Source organism: Nycticebus coucang, chromosome 13 (genome assembly GCF_027406575.1).
Source record: "Nycticebus coucang isolate mNycCou1 chromosome 13, mNycCou1.pri, whole genome shotgun sequence".
Lineage (NCBI taxonomy): Eukaryota > Metazoa > Chordata > Mammalia > Primates > Lorisidae > Nycticebus > Nycticebus coucang.
The window spans coordinates 81,558,785-81,585,922 of record NC_069792.1 but is presented as its reverse complement, the minus strand read 5'-3'; the positions used below and the strand labels follow the sequence as shown (position 1 = coordinate 81,585,922).

At 40.8% G+C, this 27,138-nt stretch overlaps 1 protein-coding gene across 2 annotated transcripts in view; it reads right to left on the bottom strand.

The window, feature by feature from the left end:
* Positions 1 to 27,138, bottom strand: part of DEPTOR (DEP domain containing MTOR interacting protein) — a 169,694-nt gene that overhangs the window by 61,213 nt on the left and 81,343 nt on the right. For both annotated transcript variants that reach the window (XM_053558386.1, XM_053558387.1), the window contains exon 4: positions 1,499 to 1,677. In XM_053558386.1, the coding sequence (XP_053414361.1) occupies positions 1,499 to 1,677 (179 nt within the window). The remainder of the gene's footprint in view (positions 1 to 1,498; positions 1,678 to 27,138) is intronic.

Below are 27,138 nucleotides of genomic sequence, written 5' to 3'. Positions count from 1 at the left end.
CTTCCCACACTGAATGAGTCTGACTGATAACTGATTATTGAGGAAAGGATAACATGTGACTTCCAAGGCTCATTTAGAAGGAACACTGTGGCTTCTTTCACTCACTTGGATCTCTCCTGCTGAAGAAGCCAGGTTGCCACATCATGAGACTTCTCAGGCAGCCTCATAAGACGTCCATATAGTGATGGACGGAAGCCTCCTGCAATAGCCAGGACCACCTTGTCAGGTAACAGGGGAGCCATTGAGGAAGTGAGCCTTCCAGCCACAGGAGACTTCAGATGACAGTAGCCCCCGCTGACATCTTGACTGAAACCTCATGAGAGCTGCCAAACTAGAACCATCCAGCTAAGCTTCTCCCAAATTCCTCACCCACAGAGACTATGACATAACAATTATTATTGTTCTACACGTTTAAGTTTTTCAAGTAATCTGTTATTTATCTATTTATTTGGAGTAATTTGTTATACAGAAAAAGAAAACTACACTTGTCCCTCAGTATCATGGGGGATTGGTTCTAGAACCTCCCTTAAATACCAAAATCTGCAGATGCTCAAGCCCCTGATATAAAATGGCTTAGTATTTGCCTATAACCTACGCACATTCTCCTGTACAGGGTTGTCCAACCTGTGGCTTGGGGGCCACATGCTAATTTTGTGAGAGCATTTATACTTATTTGTGGCATCAGACATCAACAAAAAGTATGCATGCACCTTTTTTTTTTTTTTTGCTAGTCAGATTTCGTCAGTGTTTGTGTATTTAATGTGTGGCCCAAGACAACTAACTCTTCTTACAATGTCCAACAGAGAAAGGGTTGGACACTCCTGCATCATCTCTAGATTACTGATACAATAGAACCTGATACAATGTAAATGTAGTAGTGATTCCACTATATTGTTTAGAAAATAGTGACAAGAAAGAATATTTATGCATGTTCTGTACAGACACAAGTTTTTTCCAAATAGTTTCCTTCTGCAGATGGTTGAATACGTGAACGTGGAACTCATAGAAGACTAAATGTAATACAGTTCTTAAACAATTATAACATCACTATAATTCAACCTTAAAAGGAAAGTAGAACTTTTGTGAAAACACTTTGTAATAATTCATCTCTGTGGCTGCCTGTGTCATGGTTCAGGACAATGCAGCCAACCTTGGGGGAGGCATCTAGTGCCCAAGTCCATGGGTATTGGACTTGCCTCCATGACTAGCGTTAGCCAGCTGGATATAGAGTTGTGATGTTACATCACATCAAGCAAAAGATTTTGGAGTCACTGCAAGAATCTGCAGTCATCTGTGAAAACAACACATTCCAGACAGTGGATATTCTGTTAGCCTGGGTCCCAGAAGGAGAAGATGTGAATGCAGACCTGAACTTGGAGACAAGCCAAGGTGAACCGAAGCAGAGGGGCAACCGACTTACAGACTCACAAGTGAGCAGCCAGTGGTATTGGTGTAAGACATAAGATTCGGGGTTGCTGCTACTGCAGGGAAAGCTCACCGTGCTGTATGATGCCATGCTCCATAAGCCGCTGGCAAAGCTGCTCTGCCTCTTTCCTCGTAGTGGCCTCGCCTTCCTGAACTAGCCAGTCCAGGAATTCAGATGCCATGAAGGTGCGCTCATACTTAACTCCTTCCTCCTCCCTGGGTTGCAGTAGAGTATTTTCTGGGCTCATCAATCTGCAAGGAAGAAAAGGAAAAAGAAAAATAAAACACACCTACACACAAGGAAAACAGCTCATTTGAATCCCCACATCATAGCCTTCTGTGAAGTATCACAGCAAAGTTGTCAAACAGATAGATGTGGCTAGGCAATTTCTAAGAGGAGGATCTGGGTCTTTTCAGACATGGACAAGATACATTTTGTCCTGGTAATCAGAAAAACATGGAAATGCAATCCAAAATTTTATCATTAGCAGACTGCATTCAAGCTAGCAATCTCAAAAAGGAGTTATAGTTTACTGACCACACCTTTCTAAAAGGGTTAGTGTTTCTTTCCTAAAGGCATTATTTCATTTCCCAAATCATTGTGCCGATAAGAAGACTACTGCTGTAGACTGAATGTGTGTATCCCCACAGATTTCATGTTGAATCTTTAGACCCTAATATGATGGTATTTGGAGATGGGATGCCTTTGGGAGGTCATGGGGGTGGAACCCTCATCATGGGATTCGTGCCCTTATAAGGAGAGACACAAGGGAGCTACCTTGCTTCCTCGCTCCCTGCTCTCTCCCTCCATATGGGGACACAGCAAGAAGATGGCTATCTGCAAACCAGAAGACACTGGATCTGCTGACCCCTTGATTTTGGACTTCTCAAACAAATGTTTATTATTTGAGCTACGCAGTCTATGGTATTTTTTGTTATAGCAACATAAACTGACAGAGGCAACTACTTACGTCATTCCTTTGCCACCCTCTCATACCCACATAGCTTGCTTCTCACACCAGCATTCTCAAGCATTGCTCAATTCCTCTGGATTCTGTCCTCACATGTCAAAACTAGCTCCCATGGGTGTTTGTCTGTGCATCCAGACATGACACACTGTGACATAAATGCAAGTCTTCCTTTCATTGACATGAATGCCATTAGTTGCTGATCACGGCCCTCAGCTAGAACTGTGTCACACTCCACTGGTTTCCCTCCTGCCCCTCTGCTCCTACCTCTTCATTAGCTACCTTAGGAAGAAGGTTGGCTCCTCTTCATCTCCCTGGATGTCAAATGCTAGAATCCCTTGAGAGAGGGTCCCCAAATACCTCTTTTCTCCTTCCATAGTGTCTCAGGTGAGCTTCTTCATCCTCATGACTTCTATCACCATCCATTTCCTAAGGATTCCCAAATTTATATCCCCAGACCAGGCCTAAATGCCTAAGTCAAGAGCTTCACATGCACAGAGATATCTCAAAGACTACTCGAAATCAACAATCCGAGAACTGAACTTATGTTCTGCCCCTATCCCTGCTCCTGTGCCAGTCAGTGCTTCCAAGTGCAGCCAGGAAACAAAGCGCTGTCCTTGATGCCACCCTGTCCTTGTCCCCTGCCCAATCTGTCAGTGTGAACTGTCAACTTTGTCTCCTAAATCTCTCTCAGGTATGTGTAGGCCTTCCCATCTTAGGCACTGCCACTACCTTACTTTAAAATATCTATAGAGGCCAGGTGCAGTGGCTCACGCCTATAATCCTAACACTATGGGAGGCCAAAGCAGGTGGATGGCTTTAGCTCAGAGACCAGCTTAAGCAAGAGCCACACCCCATCCCCACTAACAAAAGAAAAAACTACCTGGGTGTAGTGGCCCATGCCTGTAGTCCCAGCTACTCAGGATGCGGAGGCAAAAGGGCTTCTTAAGCTCAAGAGTTTGAGGTTGCTGTGAGCTATAACACCACTGCACTCTACCCAGAGTCACAGAGTGAGACTTTGTCTCAAAAAAAAGAAAAAAATAATAGATTTAATTTACATGACTTGTCTTATCTTAATCTTATTTGGTCACCCTAGCTAGAGTGCACTGGTGTCATCCTAGCTCACTGCAACCTCAAGCTCCTGAACTCCAGTGATTCTCCTGTGTCAGCCTCCTCAGAGCTTGGACTATAGGCACACGCCACTACATCAGGCTAATTTTTTCTGTTTTTACTAGAGATGGGGTCGCTTGCTCAGGCTGGTCTCAAACTCCTGGGGGCTCAGGTGATCCCCCAGCCTCAGCCTCCCAGAGTGCTAGGATTACAGTTTTCTTAATTGGACTCTACCATGCATCCACTCTGTTCGCAACCCAACCTTGAACACCTAACTCCAGACCTGGCAATTAAATGATCTTCTTAAAATTCAAACCTAATAATGTCCAGTTCTTGTTGAAAATATCCTTCAGTGGATTCTCATTAATTAAAATAAAGACCAAAATCCTTAACTTGCTGGCTTCTGCCCCCATCCCATTGGAACTGCTCTCAGCTTTTACTTCTGTGTGCTCCAGAGATGCTGATCTTCAGTTAGTTCCTCAAATATACCATGCCCCATCTACTCTAGGGCCTTTGAACATGTCATCCCCAAGACTGGCATGGTCTCTCCCTCTTCTATGCACTATTCCTTGACTGCTCAGGCCTGCTTCACTCCTTGTTCTTTGTATCTCAGCTATGGTCAGGTCTCTACCAACTCATGTCATTGCTCCCTGTACATTACTCCCTTTACAAGAGTAAAGACTACTCATTTACAGGCTCCAAGAAGGTAGAGGCCATGCTTGCCCATAAAACCTTGTCCATTGAAAAATGGAAGTTTATAAAATACCAAGTCATTATGTCATCTTCCTCCATAAAACTATTTCTGATGAGTTCCTGTCTTCTATATGAAAGTTTGGCTCTCTCTTTTAAAACCTTCATTTCCTCTGAAACTTACAATAATATGCAGTACAAATTGAGCTATTGCATTCTTGAAAAGGAAGTAACCTTGGAGATCATTGTAGGCTAAATCATTCTTCATCCACATGAGAAAAATACAGTTCTCATCCAAATGAGAGAAATAAAAGACAGCATTCAGTATAGCAGAAAGAAAACTTGCTCAAGGTCATGGAAACGTGCACTTTATACCTGTCTATCAGTCATCTCATTTGGAGGTTATTAAACTCGCATACCCAATGCCATATGATGTTCATTTTGAATGCTTTTAGAATTAGGGCTCAACAATGCTGTAGAAAGAACACTGGAATAGGAATTAGAAGGTTTAAGTTTATCTTCAGTGGGTCACTCTGTAGCTTTGAGACACAACTTAAGCCATTTTTCTCTTTTTGTCAGAATCATTTTTCTCAAGAGTATCACGGGATCCTCAGCCAGCTATTGTCAAAATGATATGTGAGTATGAGTGAAACAACTTTATAATGCAAAACAATGCATAGTATATACAAAACCTTATACATGATATTAAGTAACCACTGTGCCTGCATCAGGGCATGGTGAATTTTTGCCAAATAGTCATGAACTACCTTCCCTAACAAACACGAACTTTGTAACCTAATCTTTTGTACCCTCTTAATAATCTAAACTAAAAAACAAACAAACAAACAAACAAACAAAAAACAATAGAATAGGTGATTGAAGAAAAAAGGTTATGGACTGATGAAAAATGGAGACTCCCCCATATACCGAAGGTGGCGGGTTCAAACCCGGCCCTGGCCAAACTGCAACAAAAAAAATAGCCAGGGGTTGTGGTGGGCGCCTGTAGTCCCAGCTAGGAAGGCTGAGGCAAGAGTAGTCCCTAAGCCCAGGAGTTGGAGGTTGCTGTGAGCTGTGTGACGCCACGGCAATTTACCAAGGGCAATAAAGTGAGACTCTGTCTCTACCAAAAAAAAAAAAAAAAGTTGCCTATATTCCTGGCCAAACTGCAACAAAAAATAGCTGGGTGTTGTGGCAGGCACCTATAGTCCCAGCTACTAAGGCAAGAGGATTCCCTAAGCTCAAGAGTTAGAGGTTGCTGTGAGTGTGATGCCACAGCACTCTACGAAGGGCGACAAAGACTCTGTCTCAAAATAAATGAATAACTATGAAAAAAACAAAAAGGAAAAATGGAGACTCCTTCAAGATCCTTCTGCTCTTCCTACAAGAATCATCAAAGTTGAGCTTGAAATCCACAGACCGGCCATAGGATCAGACAATAGGAGACTTGGGACCCAAACCCTACTCCCCCACAAACTAGTCATGTGGCTTCCCGCTGTGTCTCTGAGCGCATATTAAATGAGGAAGAGATAGCTGTTCTGCTTCCTTCACTGGCCTGCTGTTATTATCAAAAACCTTTGGGGGGAAAAGTTCTAAGTATATAAATGTATACTTTGATATTAAGAGTATTTATAAAAGCTATTAGAATATAACCAAACACATTAAAACTTCTTATTCAGCATGTAACAGAACTCACTTAAAAATCTTCTTTAGATCTTTACCCAAGCCAATCCTTTTTAGCACTTTATTTATTTATTTATTTTGTAGAGATAGAGTCTCACTTTATCACCCTCAGTAGAGTGCCGTGGCATCACACAGCTCATAGCAACCTCCAACTCCTGGGCTTAGGCGATTCTCTTGCCTCAGCCTAACAGCTGGGACTACAGGCGCCCACCACAAACGCCCAGCTATTGTTTTGTTGCTGTTTGGCTGGGGTCGGGTTTGAACCCACCACACTCTGTATATGGGGCTGGCACCCTACCCACTGAGCCACAGCCCCCCCCCCCCTTTTAATCGGTATGTAGAAATAGCTGCTAGCCCTGAGTTCGTACAGCTACACTGGTGTGAGCAATAAGAATTCTATTGAGTGTGTAATGGACAACTCCTCCTTAGAAGGTGACATGCACTGGTCAGCATGAAGGACGGAAGCATGAATATGTTCTGTGGGAGAGGATGAGCAAAGATGGCCACCATTGCTCCTCTCACACATACTTCCAGTGACCTCACTGTTTCTTTCATGGACAGGTTGAGTCATTTCAACTTCCCTTGAACCAAGTCATTTCAACTTCCCTTGACTTTGTGACTTGCTTTGACCCACAGGATGCAGCAGAAGTGACAGTACGCAACTTGTAAGGCAAGGCTTTAAGGGGTCTTGCAGCGTCTGCCTTTGGAACACCCTCCTGAGACTCCTAAGTAATCACACAGCTCTAGTCTACGGAGACGAGTGACCGGAGAACCAGGGTGCCCCCACAAAGAGCAAGCAGCCTGTGAATGAGGACATCCGGGACCTTCCAGCCCAGCTCACCCCCCAGTAACCATACAAATGGGTTCAGGTAAAACCAGTAGAACAACTGTCGTGCACCCACAGAATAAGAAGAAATAATACATCACTGCTAAGTTTTAGGTTGCTAAGTTTTAGGCTGATTTGTTGTGCAGAAATAGATAACCGGGACCCACTAGCAAAAACCTGTGAATCTCTGCATACAGACATATCACAGAGATCAGAAGCACCAAAGGAATGTTGGATGAACAGAGGGAGGTCCTGGAAATCCAGAAAAGAGAACGGAAGGTCCGATGTGTGTTCTCCTTCTTCTTCTTTTTCCCCTCCAAATAAGGTTTTTGGGGGTGAAAAATAGAGAAAAAACTAGCCACCCAGTTTCCCGGTTTTAGACATTACTTCCTCTACGAAAGTTCTGATTATCACAAATCTGGACCATGCCCCACTTCTCAGGGCCAGAGGGGAATCACCTGCTCCCTGACTGTTAAGTTTTGTGAGACCAGAGTCCCTGTTCATGAGGTTTACAGATGTTTCCTAGCACAGTAAGTTTTCAAAAAGTATTTGCTGAATGAATCATCTCATTTCTATGCCTTCCCCTACTACACATTATTACCCAAATTTATGTTAAAAACGACTTCCTATGGATGAACCTGTATGGAGATGAGGCAAATCAAGAGAGTTCTGTACAACTGACATCTCCATTTAAAACACAGACACAGACTCCTGGATTCTAACCACCCTGCCCCTTCAATCTCAGTGATTTTCCTTTCAGGAAGTAGGAAGGGTGAGTGTATGGGGTTAATTCGTGTCACTTCTTATAACCAGAAATATGACCTGCCAGCCCTCTAGTGCTCCTGCTAAGTAGCTGGTGGCTTCTGGACAAATGGCTGGTGGGCTGCATCTGCCAGTGTAGGCTCTGGGAGGAGGCCAGCTGGCAGCCCTGCCTGCACTGGCTGACTCTGCCTTTAAAACATGCCCCGCCACCCTTAGCACTTCCTTATTTCATTTCCCCATGAAGTTGCATCCACATCCAGGTTCCTCTCTTCAAGACCAAGTCTTTCTTGGGATTTGATTTTAGGTTTAATATGTATTCACAATGTTAAAATAAAAATTTCCAAGTATGAGCAAGAGTGATGTCCTGTTTATACAAAAAATAGAAAAATTAGCTTAACGTGGTGGTGGGTGCCTGTAGTCCCAGCTACTTGAGAAGCAGAGGCAGGAGGATCACTTGGGCCCAGGAGTTGAAGGTTGCAGTGAGCTGTGATGACACCACTGCACTCTGGCCACAAGGACAGAGCAAGACTCTGTCTCAAATACAAATGACAACAAAAAAAGAGTCTGACTTACTATTTGTCTCAATTCTCTTTTTGTATTTAACATGTTACCCTAAACATGGTAACTTAAAATAAGCATCGTTTAATTATATCTTAATATTCTGTACATTGCCTTGGACTCCACTGGGCAGCTCCTCTGTGGTGTAGTGTGGGCTCACTCACAAGTGTATGCATGTGGTGGCCAGAGCCAGATGGCTGGCTCCATGGTGCTCCTCAATATAGCCTCTGTGTCCAGTAAGGCAGCCTGGACATCACACACGGTGATGCAGGGCTCAAGGAGGATGGGGCAGGTCCTGCCGGGATGGCTGCTCTGCTCCTCCTCTTCCTCCTTCCAGCTCAGTAACAGCTGCTAGCAGATATAAATCACATACCATACAATTAACCCATGTGGCACATATAATCCAGTAGCTTGTAATACATACACAAGTTGTGCAACCATCTCCATCATCCACGTTAGAACATTTTCCTCTCCCCAGTAGGAAACCCCAATCCTGTAACAGTCACATCCCATTTCCCATTCTCCCAGCCCTAGGCAAACACCAATCAATTTACTGTCTCTGAACTTACCTATTCCAGATATTTCATTTAAATAGACTCACGCAACATGTGGTCTATTGTGACTGTCTTCTTTCTCTGAGCATGTTTTCAAAATTCATCCATCTTGTAGCATGTATGAGTATTCCATTCCTTTTTATTGACAAATAATAGTCCACTGAATGGATATACCACATGTTATTTATCTATTCATCAGCTAGGGAATATCTTTCCATCCTTGGTTATTATGAACAATGCTGCTATGAACACTCACATACAAGTTTTTATGGATATATATTTTCATTTTTCTTGGCTATGCCCCTAGGAGTGGGATTTCTGAATTATGCGCACTCTATTTAACCTTTTGAAGAACTGCCAGATTGTTTTCTGAAGTGACTTTGTCATTTTACATTCCTATCAGTAAAGTATAAGCATTCCGATTTCTCTTCCTCCTTGCCAAAATTTGTTATCATACGTTCTTTTTTAGTATAGCCATTCTTGTGGGTGAGGTTTTGATTTGCAGTTCCCTGATGGTTAAGGACACTGAGCATGTTTTTATGTGTTTAGTGTCCATATGTATATTGTCTTTGGAGAAATGTTTATTCAGATCCTTTGCCCATTTTTTAATTAGGTTACTGGTCTTTTATTATTGAATTTTAAGAGTTCTTATATGTTCTGGATGCAAGTCTGTTAGCAGACACTTGATTTGTAAATATTTCTCTCATTCTCAGAGTTGTCTTTTCAATTTCTTGATGGTATTGTTTGCAGCACAAAAGTTATTAATTTGGACATAGTCCAATTTGTCTATTTCTCTTTTTGGTTGTTTGTATTTTTGAATCATACCTAAGAAACCAATGTCTAATTCAAGCCTATGAAGATTTGCTCCTAAGTTTTCTTTGGAGAGAACTATAATTTCAGCTCTTAAATTTAGTTCCGTGATCCATTTAGAGTTAATTTTTATATAAGGGGTGAGGTGAGAGCCCAACTTCATTCTTTTGCATGTAGCTATCCAGTTGTCCCAGCACCATTAATGAGAGGACTATTTTTTTCTCCCATTGAATTAATTATCTTGGCACTCTTGTGAAAAGTAAATCAACCATGCCAGACTTATTAATGTCTAGGCTCAGAAGTCACAGGATGACACCTGTCTTGAATTATACTGCCTGAAGCTGTCACACAGGCCAGACTCCAGCAGAGGGGACATACATGGCAGCTCTCATGGACTGGCAGGACTTCATTAGGAAAAGGTGGAGATGTTTGGGGTCACCACTGGAGCTGACCTACCATACTGCTCTATTTTAGGTAGCTGAAGGACAAATTCAATATTTATGGCTTAGTCACAATTTTGTGTCATCTCTCCCTTATCTAATTTTTTAAAATTTTACTTAAACTATTGGGTAGTTTTAAAAGCATGAGATCTGAAGTCAGACAAACCTGGCTTCAAATTCTAAATTGTACACTTATTAGCAATACGACTCTGCTTCTCTGTATGCAAAATGGGGATAAAAATGGTGACTACTTGTGGAGTTTAAATGTGATAATGCATAAAAATGTGGTGCCTGGTACACCACAGAAATTGAATAAATTTTAGCCATGATGATGATGATGGTGACGACAACTTTTAAAGTTTTATAGATGGAGGCATTATAAGGATAAAAAATCAACCCCCTTTCTTTGTATCAATATGAATTAAGGACAAGGATAACTCCATTTTAATAAGTAATCAGAAGTATGTATAATGCTCTGAGACATCTTACACTTTACTTTATAAAATGAATTTATTTTTAATCAAAATGTTTATATGATGACCTGTAATCATGACATAAAGCCATGTACCATGTAAGTTGTTAAGCATTCACAGTACTCGTTTCTTGAAAATACCAGGTTTTGACGTATCAGAGCTGATTTCAAGCTTTCCTGGATCTCCATCTGAGTCAGATTTCCCAGACTCATATTAACCTAGAAGGAAGGCAGCATTACAATAGAAGGAACTGCCACGTTTAGGGGTCAGCACAGGAATAGAAATAAGCGATAGTGATCTCCTTGTACATTGAAAAAAATTCAAAAGAGTTGAGAAGGCCCCATACAACGTGGGAATGAATATATGTGAATGGTGTACAGGAGCAGAATCCAGGGAGGGAGATGGAAGGGGCTGTGGAATTTAGGGCACAAAGATGTTTTAGAATTGACAGAGAGGGCTTAAAAAAAAGGTCATGTGTTAATACGATAAATTAGTCTAAAAAGTGAATCATAAAATTCTATGCACATGATAACTATTAATTTGCCTTAAAAATTAACAATTAATTCACCCTAATATTAAAAGTGTTACCTCTGGGATAGCTTGTGAATAAAGTTTTTTCTCTTCTCTTGTTTTTTTTTTGTTTTTTCTTATGATAAGGGCTGGCTCTGTTGCCCAAAATGGCATGATATAGTTCATTGCAGCCTTAAACTCCTGTGCTTAAGTAGTCCTCCTGCCTTAGACTCCCTGAGTAGTTAGGACTTCAGGTATGTGCCTCTGTGCATGGCTAATTTTTATTATTTTTATTTTCATAAAGATGCTATGTTGCCCAGGCTGGTCTTAAACTCCTGGCCTCAAATGATCTTCTGCCTCAGCCTCCTACAGTGCTGGGGATTATAGGTGTGAGTCACTGCACCTGGAGTTTTTCTTCAAAATAGAATTTCTTATTCCTCAAATTCTCTCCCAAAGAGAATATGGTACATTTGTAACTGAGGAAAAATGTTATCAATAAAGAAACTAAATTAACTTTATGTTTAACCAGATGCCTGATTTCTCCCCAAAATGCTTAAATTAATACCCAATATAATAAATTCATTTTCCACGTATAACAATATATTTAGATGTATGTATTCAGATGTACACTTCCAACAAACAGTTTTGAATGTATAACATTGACTTGTGTTATTAGCAAGAAAGTATTAGCGAGAAATGCTTACATGAACTTTAGTATTTTTAAGCACTGTGCTATTACGTATAGAACAGATATTATACAGGTAAGTTGACATAATATTCCTAGTAATTTGGTTTGAAACTAGTAAACAGAAAGAAGTTCAGTTCATATTTATGAGTAAAAATAGTGCATACTGGAAAAGGTGAGGAAAAGGCAAAAAAGTAGCATTTTATATTATTTGCCAACAAGTATCTTCTCCCCTCCTCTCCCAATCTCCACATCATACACTGAACAGAACATACTCATTCTCACCTTTGTCCTTTACTCATGCTGTTCCCTCACTTTCCCCCTCCTTCTCTTCCCTAGAGACATTGAAACTATTCCTTAAAATATGGGTTATTTATACGGAGATACACGTTGTTCACTGCACAAGGGGACCTGAAGTCAGGGACGTATGAAGACTGAAATCCAGCCCCAGCCTCCCATGGCCAATCCTGTGTGGAGTGGAGGGGCCACAGCAGCCTGAAGGAAAGGGCAGAAGGGGCCTGGCTCTCAGAGTGGGACTCTGTTCTAAGGGCACAGATCAAGTCCTGAGGCCTCCATGGAAGTGCCCCACCGAGGGGGCAGCCCGCACAGGTCATATTCTTGATCTCTTTTTCAACTTAAAGTCAGTACCTTGGTTTTGTACATATCCCCTTAGTTTTGAATGTACTGTTTTTACCCCTCTAGCTAAACTAGAAGCTCCTAAAGAGTAGACGATGTGTCTTGAATATTTATTTATTTATGTATTTATTTATTTATTTAAGACAGAGTCTGCCTGTTGCCCTGGCTAGAGTGCTGTGGCATTATAGCTCACAGCAACCTCAAACTCCTGGGTTTGAGTGATTCTTCTGCCTCAGCCTCCCAAATAGGTGGGGCTATAGGCACTTGCCACAATGCCTGCCTAGTTTATTCTATTTTTAGTATAGACCATGTCTCACTCTTGCTCAGGCTGGTATTGAACTCCTAAGCTCAAGCAATCCACTCACCTCAGCCTCCTAGAGTGCTAGGATTATAGGTGTGAGCCACTGTGCCCAGCCTGTCTAAAATATTTTTAATTCTTGGAAAACTGAATCCTGGGAGGAGGTACACATTAGGTGCTCAACTAATACTGTCTTATAAGCATCTGACTGAAAACTAAGCAAATACCATAAGCAATAGTAATGGAGAGCATTACTTGTCTGTGAAGGATAAAATCCCTTCCTCTTTGTTATTTTAAATTATTTGGGAAGAAAACCAAGAACACTTTAGTGCTGGTTTATATGTTCTAAGAGGCTAATGTTCTGGGAAGTAAGTTGTAATTTTCACATTCCTCTTTGTTTTTAGTGTTCTATTAAACAGGCATTTTCAGAACTTGAATCAGCTTTACATAGAAACCAAGTGTGGATTCTAAGGCCATGGCCAATGGCTACATTCAACTACGGTTTCATAACCACAAAAGTACAGAAGAAGGAGAGAAACCAAGCTCCTCTACCCTCAATTCTAAACAATTCAAACCTCTGTGAGCCTTTCAAACAAGTGTCAAGGGAATTTGGGTTCTAAAAGGCTCCTTTTAAAGGAATGGTTATTCTTTATTTTGGACGCTTTCATAATTATTAGAAAATAGAAGAATTTACCACCAGAACAAAGAAAGAAAGGAGGGGTAAGGAAAGAAATTTATTAGGAAGGACAAGATGAAGTGATAAAGAAAAATCTTTAAGACAGTGCTAACTGGGAGGAATGGATGAATTTATTTTAAAGGCAAGAAAGAGTGATAAAAAATGGAACACAATGTAGAGGGACTGCCTTTCTGCAGGGTAACAGGGTAGGTGACAGCAGGACCACTTTGTCCTGCGTATTTGTGGAAACAGTGTAAAAAAGTAAGAAAACAGCCCCTGGTCTTTACTCAACAAGGTCCCATATTGTAAAATCATAATACTCCCTCTATTAAAATAAATTTTAAGTCATTAATTTGATACATCTATTTTATTTATTTATTTATTTATTCGATTGAGAAGAGTCTCACTCTGTTGCCCTAACTAGAGTGCCACAGCATCATCATCACTCATATCAACCTCAAACTCTTGGGCTCAAGAAATCCTATTGCCTCAGCCTCCCAAGTAGCTGGGACTACACTAGCCACCACAATACCCGGCAAGTTTTTCTATTTTCAGTAGAGAGGGGGTTTTGATATCGCTCAGGCTGATCTCAAATTCCTGAGCTCAAGCAATCCACCTGAGTTGGCCTCTCAGGGTGCTAGGATTACAGTCATGAGCCACTGCGTCTGGCTGGCCCAACTGATTTTTGACAAGGGTGTCAAGCCCACCCAAAGGAAAAGGACCAACAAATAATGGTCCTGGGACAATTAGTCAAATGGGAAAGACTAAAGTTGGATGCTTATCTCATACCTTACATAAAAAATTAAATAGACTAAAATCTAAATATTAAAGCTAATACCATAATACTTTTATTACTTTGGATTTGTCCAAAAATTCTTAGATATGATGCCAAAAGCACAATTGACAATAGGAAAAATAAACTAGACTATATCAAAATTTAAATTGTTATAAAAATATTTTTTAAAAAGTTTCATGCTTGAAACAAATCAATAAGAAAGTGAAAAGATAACTCATGGCTCAATGGCTGTGGCTCAAGTGGCTAAGGCGCAGCCACATATACCTGAGCTGGCAGGTTCGAATCCAGCCTGGGCCCACCAAACAACAATGATGGCTGCAACCAAAAAATAGCCAGGAATTGTGGCAGGTGCCTGTAGTCTCAGCTACTTGGGAGGCAAAGGCAGGAGAATCGCTTGAGCCCAGGAGTTGGAGATTGCTGTGAGCTGGGATACCACAGCACTCTACCCTGGGTGACAGCTTGAGGCTCTGTCTCAAAAAAAAAAAAAAAAAAGAAAATGAAAGGTAATTCCCAGACTGGGAGAAAATATTTGCAAATCATGTCTTAAAAGGGACTTATATCTGAAATATATAAAAAAAAAAAACTCTTAAAACTCAATAATAAAAAGATAAATGACCCAGTTAAAACCGGCAATTGGTCAGGTGCTATAGCTCACATGTGTAATTCCAGTATTCTGAGAGCCTGAGTCAGGAGAATTGCTTGAGGGCAAGAGTTCAAGACCAGTCTGGGCAACACAGTGACACCTTGTATCTACAAAATATAAAAAAATTAACTGGGTGTGGTAGCATATGCCTATAGTCCTGTACATGAATGTTTATAATAGCATTATTCATTATGATCAAAAAAAAAAAGAGAGAGAGAGAGAGAGAAAGAAATAATTAAAATGCTACCAACTGAAAAAACTGAAAATGTTGTATAGGCATACAATAGAGTATTATTTGTCTATAAAAAGGCGGGAAGTATTAAAACATGCTACAACATGATTAAGCCTTGAAAACACTATACTAAGTGAAAGAGGACAGTGACATATTCATACAAAATATTCAGAACACAGAAATTTAGAGAAACAAAGTAGATTAATGGTAGCTTAGAGGTGAGGGAGAAGGAAGGAATAAGGGAGTGATAGCTACAGGATATGAGTTTCTTTTTAAGACGTAAATGTTCCAAGATGGATAAAGATAATGGTTGTACACATCTATGACTATACTAAAAACATATTTTTAAAAACCATAAAATTGGGAGACAAGATGGCTGACTGAAGCCAGCTTTCCACAGAGGCACTCATCCAGGAGGAGAGTTAAAGGACAGAAATTTAGCAAGTAACCTGGTGGATTAGAGCTGCACCAAGAGAGAAGGTTGAAGAACATACATCAACCCTGCTGAGGCAAGCTGCGACCCCAAGGATACAAACGAAAGGTACAAAAATCCATCACCAAGTGGATGGGAGTCCCCTCCCCCATGAGAATGGCTCGGAGTAACCCATAAACAAACGAGCAGAGTTCAAAAGTCCTCTCATTATACTCCATGGGAGAGACTAAAAACTGGACCTACTTTCCCTACTAGGGTGCCATGATTCTCTCAATTGATGCAGAAAAAGCTTTTGATAATATCCAGCATCTCTTCATGATCAGAACACTTAAGAAAATTGGTATAGAAAGGGACATTTCTTATACTGATAGAGGCCATCTACAGCAAACCCACAGCCAACATCTTATTGAATGGAGTTAAATTGAAATCATTTCCACTCAGATCAGGAACCAGACAAGGCTGTCCATTGTCCCCACTGCTCTTTAACATTGTAATGGAAGTTTTAGCCATGGCAATTAGGGAAGAAAAGGTGATCAAGGGTATCCATATAGGATCAGAAGAGATCAAACTTTCGCTCTTCGCAAATGATATGATTGTATATCTGGAAAACACCAGGGATTCTACTACAAAGCTCTTAGAAATGATCAAGGAATACAGTAGCATCTCAGGTTACAAAATCAACATTCATAAATTGGTAGCCTTTATACCAACAATAGTCAAGCTGAAAAAAGTTAAGGACTCTATTCCATTCACGGTAGTGCCAAAGAAGATGAACTATTTGGGAGTTTATCTAACAAAGGACATGAAAGATCTCTATAAAGAGAACTATAAAATTGTAAGAAAAGAAATAGCTGAAAATGTTAACAAATGGAAAAACCATCCATGCTCATGGCTGGGAAGAATCAACATTGTTAAAATGTCCATATTACCCAAAGCAATATACAATTTTAATGCAATCCCGATTAAAGCTCCACTGTCATACTTTAAAGATCTTGAAAAAACAATACTTCATTTTATATGGAATCAGAAAAAAACCCAAATAGGCAAGACATTACTCAGAAATAAAAACAAAGCAGGAGGAATCACACTACCGGACGTCAGACTATACTATAAATCAGTAGTGATCAAAACAGCATGGTACTGGCACAAAAACTGAGGGGTAGATGTATGGAACAGAATAGAGAACCAAGAGATGAATCCAGCTACTTACCATTATTTGATCTTTGACAAGCCAATTAAAAACATTCAGTGGGGAAAAGATTCCCTATTGAACAAATGGTGCTGGTTGAACTGCCTGGCAACCTATAGAAGACTGAAACTGGACCCACATCTTTCACCATTAACTAAGATAGACTCTTACTGGATTAAAGATTTAAACTTAAGACACGAAACTATAAAAATACTAGAAGAGAGTGCAGGGAAAACTCTTGAAGAAATCATTCTGGACGAGTATTTTATAGGGAGGATCCCCCCGGGCAATTGAAGCAGCTTCAAAAATACACTACTGGGACCTGATCAAACTGAAAAGCTTCTGCATGGCTAAGAACACAGTGGGTAAAGCAAGCAGACAGCCCTCAGAGTGGGAGAAGATATTTGCAGGTTATGTCTCTAACAAAGGTTTAATAACCAGAATCCACAGAGAACTCAAACGTATAAGCAAGAAAAGAACAAGTGATCCCATCACAGGCTGGGCAAGGGACTTGAAGAGAAACTTCTCTGAAGAAGACAGGTGCAAAGCCTACAGATATATGAAAAAATGCTCATCATCCTTAATCATCAGAGAAATGCAAATCAAAACTACTTTGAGATATCATCTAACTCCAGTAAGATTAACCCATATTATAAAATCCCAAGACCAGAGATTTTGGCTTGGATGTGGAGAAAAGGGCACACTTCTACACTGCTGGTGGGAATGCAAATTAATACATTCCTTTTGCAAAGATGTTAGGAGAACACTTAGAGATCTAAAAATAGACCTGTCATTCAATCCTATAATTCATCTACTAGGTATATATCCAGAAGACCAAAAATCACATTATAAAGATATTTGTACCAAAATGTTTATTGCAGCCCAATTCATAATTGCTAAGTCATGGAAAAAGCCCAAGTGCCCATCAAATGGATTAATAAATTGTGGTATATGTACACCATGGAATATTATGCAGCCTTAAAAAAAGATGGAGACTTTACCTCTTTCATGTTTACATGGATGGAGCTGGAACATATTCTTCTTAGTAAAGTATCTCAAGAATGGAAGAAAAAGTATCCAATGTACTCAGCCCTACAATGAAACTAATTTATGGCTTTCATATGACAGCTATAATGCAGTTATAACCTAAGAATATGTGGAGGGGGGGAAAGAGGGGGTGAGGAAGGTAGGTGGAGGGAGGGTGATTGGTGGGATTACACCTACAGTGCATCTTACAAGGGTACATGTGAAACTTAGTAAATGTAGAATATAAATGTCTTAACACAATAACTAAGAAAATGCCAGGAAGGCTATGTTAACCAGTGTGATGAAAATATGTTAAATGGTCTATAAAACCAGCATATGGTGCCCCATGATTGCATTAATGTACACAGCTATGATTTAATAATAAAAAAATCAAAAAAATAAAATAAAAAGCATAAAATTGATGTGTATGCTTTAAATTGGTGAACTATAATGGTATATGAATTACGTTTCCATAAAGATGTTAAAAAATTAGTATTTTGGTAAGCTGATTTATTCATTCATTCAGTCAATAAATATTTATTGAGCATCTTTTATGTCCCAGGAGTTTCAGAAATGAGAAGACATCGGCTTTGCCCTTAAGTTGCTTACTATCAGATGGGGAAGCTAACATTAAAAACGTTTAGGCAAGGTAGATAAATGCTCTATCAGAGGTACAGAAATACATAGGATGAAGAGGAAGCAAGAGAATAAAACACCTAAGTCTACTACAGGGAGCTTTCAAGCTCCATGTTAAGAAGAAATAGAAGCTGGACTTGTGAGCCCATGAGAGGATACAGGATCAAGGAACAGCCAATAGGATGCATGGCATGAGGATGGGACATGTGATTCAGTGTTGGGAGGGGGCCAGATTGGAGGTAGCCCGGAGAGTAAGGCACAGGGAACTATGCCTGGGAAACAAGCCAAGATTAGGGAGGAAAGGCTCTGAGTCCAGTAGGTGATAGACAGCCATGGGAACATTCTGAACTCAGAGCTGTCCCTTAGGAAAAGGAGGGTGACAGCACAATGATCCCTTTGTATGACCATCGTCAGTTACCTTTTCTTTTTAGAGGTAGGGTTTTTCTATAATGTCCAAGCTGGTGTCAACCTCCTTCCCTCAAGTGTTCTTCCCAGCCAGCCTTCTGAGTAGCTGGGCTTATAGGCGTAAGCCACCACGCCCAGCCCATCAGTCCCCTTTGCACTGTCCATTATCTTGCTTTCAATTTGTAAATGTATCCAGTCTTACTGGGTACCTTGTCCTGTGCTGGTCACTGGGAATACAAAGATAAGGCAAAGTTCCTACTCTAGAAGACCAGGAAAAAGTAAAGAAAATTCTTGAAAGTTGGGAACTGCTCTTATATGCTTCACCCACTGTCTGGAAACCAGCAAGAGGCATCAGCACCTAAGGACCAATTACTAACCTCAATCTAAGGTAAACAGAAAAAAGAAACACTCAGCATGCCAGAGGCACTGGTGTGTAGGCAGACACTTAGCAACTCTCAACCATCTCTTAGCATGGACTAGAGGACAAGGAACAGTCTGCAAAAGTGGCATGTCATAAAAAGGACAGACTTCATCGTTCTTTCTGAATCTATCCTGCCTACTCAGGAAGGAAATATAATGAGTACAAAACACTACCCCAGGGCTACGCAAAAAAGACAGGATGATTTGGGTGATTAATCTGTCTTCCTTTCTTGCCTATTAGCACATACAGTTCTGAAGAGGTCATGGCAAAGAGAAGCCATCTGAGTTTGTATCTCAGAACCATGATTTCCAAGATGCCGTTGGGTTGTGTGATTCTGAACTTGTAATGAGGGCAATAATACTTACCTTACAATAATACTTACCAACAGAGTCATTGTGAAAATTACAGCAATTCTACTTAAAGCATTCAGCATATTTCCTAGCATCTAGTAGCAGTGGACAAATGACACACATGGGTACACACAGGGTACAAATACACTCACCCCCCAGAGCTGACTTTTATAGAGGTTGGACAATAGTCTAAACTGTCCAGAAGACCCAATTCTAAGCCTCTGGAGAGGATAAAGGGAGGAAGGTGGTGTCAAGTGACAGGTGCAACAGAGAAAAGACAAAGAAGTTAAATTACTTAAAAGGAAGTTCTGTATTCTAGAAAACACACTGATGCACAAGTTTATTTAAGATATCAGACCTTGGTAAAATACAGAGAATATTAAGAAAAAGACTATCTGGGTGGTGGTTCCACAGGTGTGTTCAGTTTGTAAAAATGTATTGAGCTATAAGTTTATGGTCTGCATATTTTATGGACATTTCAATAAACTTAACTTTACAGCTAAAATTGGACTATAAATTTAACTCTAATGAAGTTAAAAATGTGATTTGGATTTTCTTTCTGTTCTCTTTTGTTAGGTGGCCTGAAATCAATAAATGTTTTCCATCACTTTGGTGCTTTTTCCATTTGGTAGAACAATGACTTTGCTCTACCTCCCAAGCTCTGTGTGAAGGGAATGTAATTAAGTGGGGATGTTTTCATTTAGCCACTGAGACTCTAAGAAAAGGACTTCAAGGGAGATGGGAGGAAAGCCTGGGAGATGGAAGGACTTCAAGGGAGATTGAAGGAGGGCCCATAAGAATGTGGGTGTGAGGTAACCTAGGTAACCAATGACCAATAGAAAGACATAGGAGACAGTAATCAATGACCAATAGAAAAGGGCAATAATGCCTGGAGGCATAGAGAGGCCAATGAGAGACTTGCAACTAATTATAAATGAAGAGAAAGAGGGTATTTACACCTCTGCAGGCCTTTGCATCTTGTCTCCCTCACCTTTTCTCTATCATGAGAGGGACCCACTTCCAACTCTTTTAAGAAGTGCTCTAAATGTTCCCTTTGTCCTTAAATAAAATTTCTCTTTGTTACCCTGAAACTTGTGCAGGTTACTTTGACTTTCTATTCACCAGGCCTGTGCTGCTCCTGTTTCATTTTCTGTTTCCATCCATGCCTCAGTTGAACTTTCTAGCTTGAACTTGGACCTCCAACCCCAAGAGCAACCAAAGCAAGAAAAACTAACACTGCAACTACACCTCTTAGAATCATCTGTGCACATATGAACAAAGCCACCAAACCAGGGAGGCTCCACACAGAGCCTCTAACCATGGAAGAATACCCTATTCCTATAGAGACCCCCAGCCATACCTTCCCCTAGTATCTGTCCTCAAATTTCTACTGTTACTTTGCTCCAAGTGCCTCTTCTCTCAGTAGGGCCGATCCTCCCTTCTCTGTGGTGTTCTCTTCCCTCTCTGCTGCAAAATGTTCAACACAGCTTTATCCTGCTCCATTCCCCTTCATCCAGTCACTCTAGAGCAGCTGTTCTCAACCTGTGGGTCACCACCCATAGGAACTATATTAAAGTGTCATGGCATTAGGACATGGCACTAGGACATGGCATTAGCGGTTGAGAACCGCTGCTCTAGACTGTCAACACTTAACAACAAATAAGAGCCATTTCCTTTAGGGAGGACTCTTGAGTTTTTAATCTCTCTCAGATGAACTGGGCTTGGTGGCTCACGCCTATAACCTAACACTCTGGGAGGCTGAGGCAGGTAGATTGCCTGAGCTCAGGAGTTCAACACCTGCCTGAACAAGAGTAAAGACACTTCTCTATAATAAAATAAAATAAAATAAGTAAAAAATGAAACACCATCATGGCACACACCTGTAGTCCCAGCTACTCTGGAGGCTGAGGCAGGAGGATCGCTTGGGCCCAGGAGTTTGAGATTGCTGTGAACTACAATGACCCCACTATACTCTACCCAGGGTGACAGAGTGAGACTCTATGTCCAAAACAAAAAGCCCCAAAAGAATAGGTTTGGGCTGATGGCTACTCCTGTGGATACCTAGCTTCATCTTCCTCCTTATTCCAGCTTTTCTAAGAACAACAAACTGTTCTTCACAGAGGCTCACCTAAAACCATAGAAAAACCTCACAAGTTATTTCAAATGGAAATGAAAAAATAAAAAACAAAAATTAGTTCCTCTTTGGTGGCAGACAATCCCAACCTCCTTTTTAAAAAATTCTCTCTTAGATGAAATCAGCTAACCCTCGATGTGAGTGAACAAGGGTCCTCAGATTCAAAGCCTACTGAACGTGGCCTTCAATTCCAGGCTCTCTGTAAGGATTTTCCATTTTTAATTTTTAATGATGATTGTAGCAGAGTGAAGAGCTTGTGCTATAAGCATCTTCTGGCTAGGAAGGTGTTACTTGGCCCATCTCAAATTCACTTTTCTTGTAAATTAGTGGTGAAAATGTCTGTTCCTTAGAGTGTAAGAAAGATTACATGAACTAATGTATAAAAAATACATAAGAGGGTGGCTAGAACACAGAAGTTCTCAGTAAAAGATGGTTTGATCTTTATTTATTCCTGTCTTCTCAATGTTTATGATCAGAACCTACAATCAATAAACACAAAATTAACTTAGAATAATAAATATTTGCTACTGGTTTTAGTCAAACTTGAACATTCTATGGGTAAGGAAAGGGAGCAAAGGATTGGGCATTGAATTCTCTCCTAAATAAGAATGACCATGCATTCACTTATCGATTCATTTCTGCGGTAAACAATGTGCACGTACCAAAGTTGTGTGAGGCCTCAGAGAGTTTATAGTCAAACTGGGAAGACAGAAACATCAGGAGCCAACCATCCTGTGGAGAGAGTACCAGGCTAGAACCCGGGGTGAGGCAGAAACAGAAAAAGGAAGGGAGCCAACATGACTCACTATGATCCAACCATGCTCCATACTCATACAGCAGTGGCCACTCAGAGTATATGTGTCGGTTTCAACCATCACATGGTACAAAATCAGGAAAAAAAAAAAAAGTGAGTTTTCCATTTATAGAATGTGGACAAATCTGTCTGCCTGTCCATTCAAGGAGATGGGAGACAAGAACTCATCTCACTTCCTAGGTGGGCCTCATAGGCTGTATGAATGAGTGTCCAGTCAAAAACAAGAAGGACATACAAATGGGTTTATAAAAGGCAGTTTACAACAAAGGAACTACTAAAGCTAGGAGTAGGGTTAAGGGAAATTAAAAGGGATGGTGAACCTCCTTTTGGCACTAGCAGACTGGCCATTAACAATTCTAGGCCAGAGAGTTAAGAAGAAAGGGCTGTTTCTAGAGTCCAAAAGGTATAGATGTAAGAAGGGGGCCAAATGACAGGAACCATGGCCTTCAATAGTGGGGAGGGAGCAGGGCAATAAATACCCTGACCTCAATCTCCTGCCTTCCACTGAGGAGCCACATCAGAAACCAGAAGCCAGTGGCACCTGTCGGGGCAGTCCCTGGAGGCCAGCCTCCTGGGGCACACAGCAGGTTGGATGAGGGTTAAGAAAACATCTGAAAGGATAAACAGGAATGTCCCACATACAGACTGAACAATTCACCATGGTCAATAAAACTCTAGTGTATAAAGATGTGTGTTTGAGCAACACAAGCATTCTTTGGCTATAGGCTTTTTTTCCCTATATTACAAAACTAACATGTCCCGTATCCCATGAGACTCCACGGGACTTGATCTCATCTGTCCTACAACAAGCCTATGCAGTATGCATTTCTTCCTGTTTTCCAGAGGATAAAACAAACGCTCCAAAAGGTTGAAAGCATCAGAATTCTGACCTTTCTTTGCTTCTTAAACTCCAGAAATCTTAAATGGTTTTTCCATTCTACCAGGTTGAAAGGAACTACAGAGATGGATGGAAAAAATCAGTGTTACAGAAACATGGTTCATAGCCCTGAAATTACATATGATTAAGAAAACTTGGCAGAAGTAGCAAGTACAGCCATCATCAATGAACCCAAGTCCATCGTTCAAACAACAATGTATTTACCTTTAAATCAAGTCATTTTTAAATAATCAATCAGAGCTTGAACTCGGCAGATGACAATCTAGGGCTGATGACTTCTGACAAGGACAGCCAGCCTCCCGGTTCTGCATGTTAACAAAGCTCTAGTATCACTACCATGTTTTACATAGCAGGGGGAGGGCGGCACTAGCAAGACGCAGTAAGGAGACCGTGATTTCCAAAACCAGACCCAAAGAGCTGACGTGAACCAAGTGACAAACACTTTTTTCCCACCCGTTTCAATTTTTAATAAACTGCACACTGTTTACCATCATTTAGTGTGTTCCTTAATGCTATTTAGGATTGGAGTTGCAGAAACTTTGTGAAGTAAAAGCTGCAGACTGAACAAGAGTCAAGACCAAGGGTTCTAGAGATAGAAAGCAGGGTCCGAAGATGTCCTCATGCTTTCTGGCTGCATGAGTTAGCTCACCTCTCCAGCCTCAATTTTCCTAATTACCAAAAGGAGAATAATAGTATTGAACTCCTTGGTTGAACAAGGCTTTGATAATATACTTGTAAAGTCCTTGGGATAAAATATGAGTAAGGGCTACTCCTGTGTGTTCACTGCCTTCATTATTATCAACATCTCCATGCTGATTCTATCTCTGCAACACCTCTGCTGAGAAACATCTGGTCCAACAATTTAAACACCACTTCACTTTTGTCTTTCTCTTGCTCACCAGTGCGCCAATAAGATAAGCCTGTCTGCTTCCCACCCCATCTTTCTCTAGCGTGTTTTATTTTTATTTATTTATTTTTGAAACAGAGTCTCAAGCTATCACCCTGGGTAGTGCCGTGGCTCACAGCAACCTCCAACTCTTGGGCTCAAGTAATCCTCTTGCCTCAGTTTTTTCTATTTTTAGTAGAAATGGCATCTCACTTTTGCTCAGGTTGATCCCAAACTCGTGTTCTCAAGCAATCCCAGAGGACTAGGATTATAGGCGTGAGCCACCGTGCCCGGCCTCCAGTGTGTTTTTAAATTTTTATTTACTTTATTTTTTATTGTGATAAAATATGCATATCACAAAATTTACCATTTTAACCATTTTTAAAAGGACAGTTCAGTACTATTAAGTAATTTACTTTGTTGTGCAACCATCACTACCACACATTTCTAGAACTTTTTCATCTTTCCAAACTGCAACTCTATACCCATTAAACAGTGACACCCCATTCTTCCCACCCTCTCCAACCCCTGGCAACTACCATTCTGCTTTCAGTCTCTGTGAATTTGACTACTCCAGGTGTCTTATATAAGTGGGATCATACAGTATCTGTCCCTTTTGTGCCTGGCTTATTTCAGCCAGCAAAATGTCCTCAAGGTTCCCTGTGTTATGTAGCATATGTCAGAATCTCTCTCCTTCTTAAGGCTGGGGAACCATTATTTGTATATACCACATTTTTTTAATCCATTCATCCATTGATGGATACTTGGGTTACTTCTACCTTTTGGCTATTGGAAATAATGAAGCTATGAACATAAGTGTGCCAATATCCCTTCAAGATCCTGCTTTCAATTCTTTTGGGTACATACCCTGCAGTGGAATTGCTGGATCTCACGGTAACTCTGTTTAATTTTTTTGGACCTGCTTTACCATTTATCATAACTACTATACCATTGCAGAGTCCCACCAGCATTATGTAAGCATCCTAATTTCTTCATTTCTTCATCAGCACTTTTTATTTTCTATTGTTTTAAATCCTAATGGGTATAATGTTGCATCCAACCCCCAACCCCACCCATCACTCTTTTTTTCCCTAACTGTTCTGTGTTTCCAGATGTGTTTTACCACCTCCCCTTCCCAGTCCCTGGACATAACCAAATGCCCAGACACTGACTAGTTCTATGCCCAGGGAAGAGGGTTGAGCTCTCTGGATGAAACTAGACACAAGGTTGCCTCCTGAGACAACCACCCACCCTACAGGCTGAGGCTACTGCTGTGAGCAATGAGAGCCAACAGTTAGGTAAGCTAGGGCTGGTTATTTTCAATATGTAAACACACTCCCTGGCATACTTTAAACTACACTTATAATTTATAAGGCAATGTTTACATAGTGAAAGTATTTGAAAATGACTGCAGCATAAAACTTTTGTTAAGATTTAAAATTATAAAACACTGTTTTCTTTATATAGTCTTTTTAGTCCTCAGGACCCCGCTGGGCAAACTAGTAAACATGTGTACAACCATTAACTGGTTATACGCATGCAAGACACACAACTTTGCACGGTGGGTGCTAAGGAAAGGAAAAAAAGATAAAGACAGAGACAGAGAGAGACAGAGACAGGAAGAGAAAGAAAGGAAGAAAAGAAAGGCAGAAAGAGAAGGGGAAAGGAGATTATTCCTAGTCTCCAACTAGGAAGTACAGTAGAATCTCCATAGTTGACCACCTGCTCAAGCTGACCTCATTCTCATAGACCAGACATGCACCGCATGTACATGTCAGGGCAGGAGGCCTAGTTCCTTATATTGACCACCTCTGTATGTTGACCAGTTTGTTACCGTCTCTTGGGTGGTCAATTTACAGAGGTTCTACTATATTTATGTATTTGGACACAAATTTCCTAAGCTGCACATGAACAATAAAACTACTGAATTTTTATTCTAAAATTGTTGTTAACTATCCTATTGGAAGAGATGAAGATCCTTTAAAAATAGAAGTTTTAAGAAAAAATAAAAATAGCAGTTATAGAACTTTTAAACCAGTAACCCCTTTTCTCAAACCTTATAGAGAATCCATTTTTTAAAATTTCTTGTTTATAACATACCCTGACCAACAGTTTGCTACCCTTTATGAGAAATAAACCTCTTTTTTCCAAAGTATAAAACTTTTTAAGTTAACAAATTATGACCATGAAGAGGAGCAGGGTGGCCCCATCTTCCCCCCAGCATGATTGAAGGTCAAGGCCCTGACATCTGTACAAATTCCTTGATAAATCAGTTGTCTCCCTGACCTCTCCAGAAAGCTTCCCTGGATCCCAGATCTTCCACTTTTTTTTTTTTATGGTTTTTGGCCGGGGCTGGGTTTGAACCCACCACCTCCGGCATATGGGACCGGCGCCCTACTCCTTGAGCCACAGGCGCCGCCCCAGATCTTCCACTTTTAGGACAGAAATCTCAGAGACTTTATTTCTCTCCATCTCTTCCCTTCATTCCTTTCTAGATTTGGTTCCTTCCATTCCATACCCCAGAATGAATGTCTTTGTTAGCCCTGGTTTGGGGGGGAGGCCGCCTCAGTTTCCCTGTCTCTCCCCACTCTAGATCCTGGAGGGGATATTTCTGTAGGTCCAGGGCCTCGCTGGATTCAGCTGCTCCCTAATGGTTTGGGAGGACCCTCTCAGGAAGAGAAGTGTAGCCATAATAACTTTAGTGCTAAGAAAATGGTGTCCATCAGGGTAGAGGGAAGCAGGAGGGGAAAGGTGGGAGAAGGGAGGATAATTGGCAGAAGTAGAGGGGGGTGGGGGAAGAAAGAAAATGGTTTCTGCTACATTGCCAGAAACACTGAGAGGGGCTCCTAAGCAAGGGATTTCAAGGGGGTGGAAGGGAAAGCTGACCTGCTAAGCCAGTTAGCCTGGAGGCCCCATAAGAACATGGGTATGAGGTAACATAGGTAACCAATAATCAATGGTTATTAGAAAGAGACAATAATCAATGACCAAGAGAAAGGGGCAATACTGCCTGAGGACACAGAGAGGCCAATGAAAGACTTGTGGCCAATTTCAAAAGGAAGGGGTATTTATACTCCTGCAGGGCTCTGCCCCACCCACCTCCATTCTTTCATGAGAAGGACCCACTTCCAACTCTCTTTGGAAGTGCTCTAAGCTTTCTCTTTGTCCTTCTTA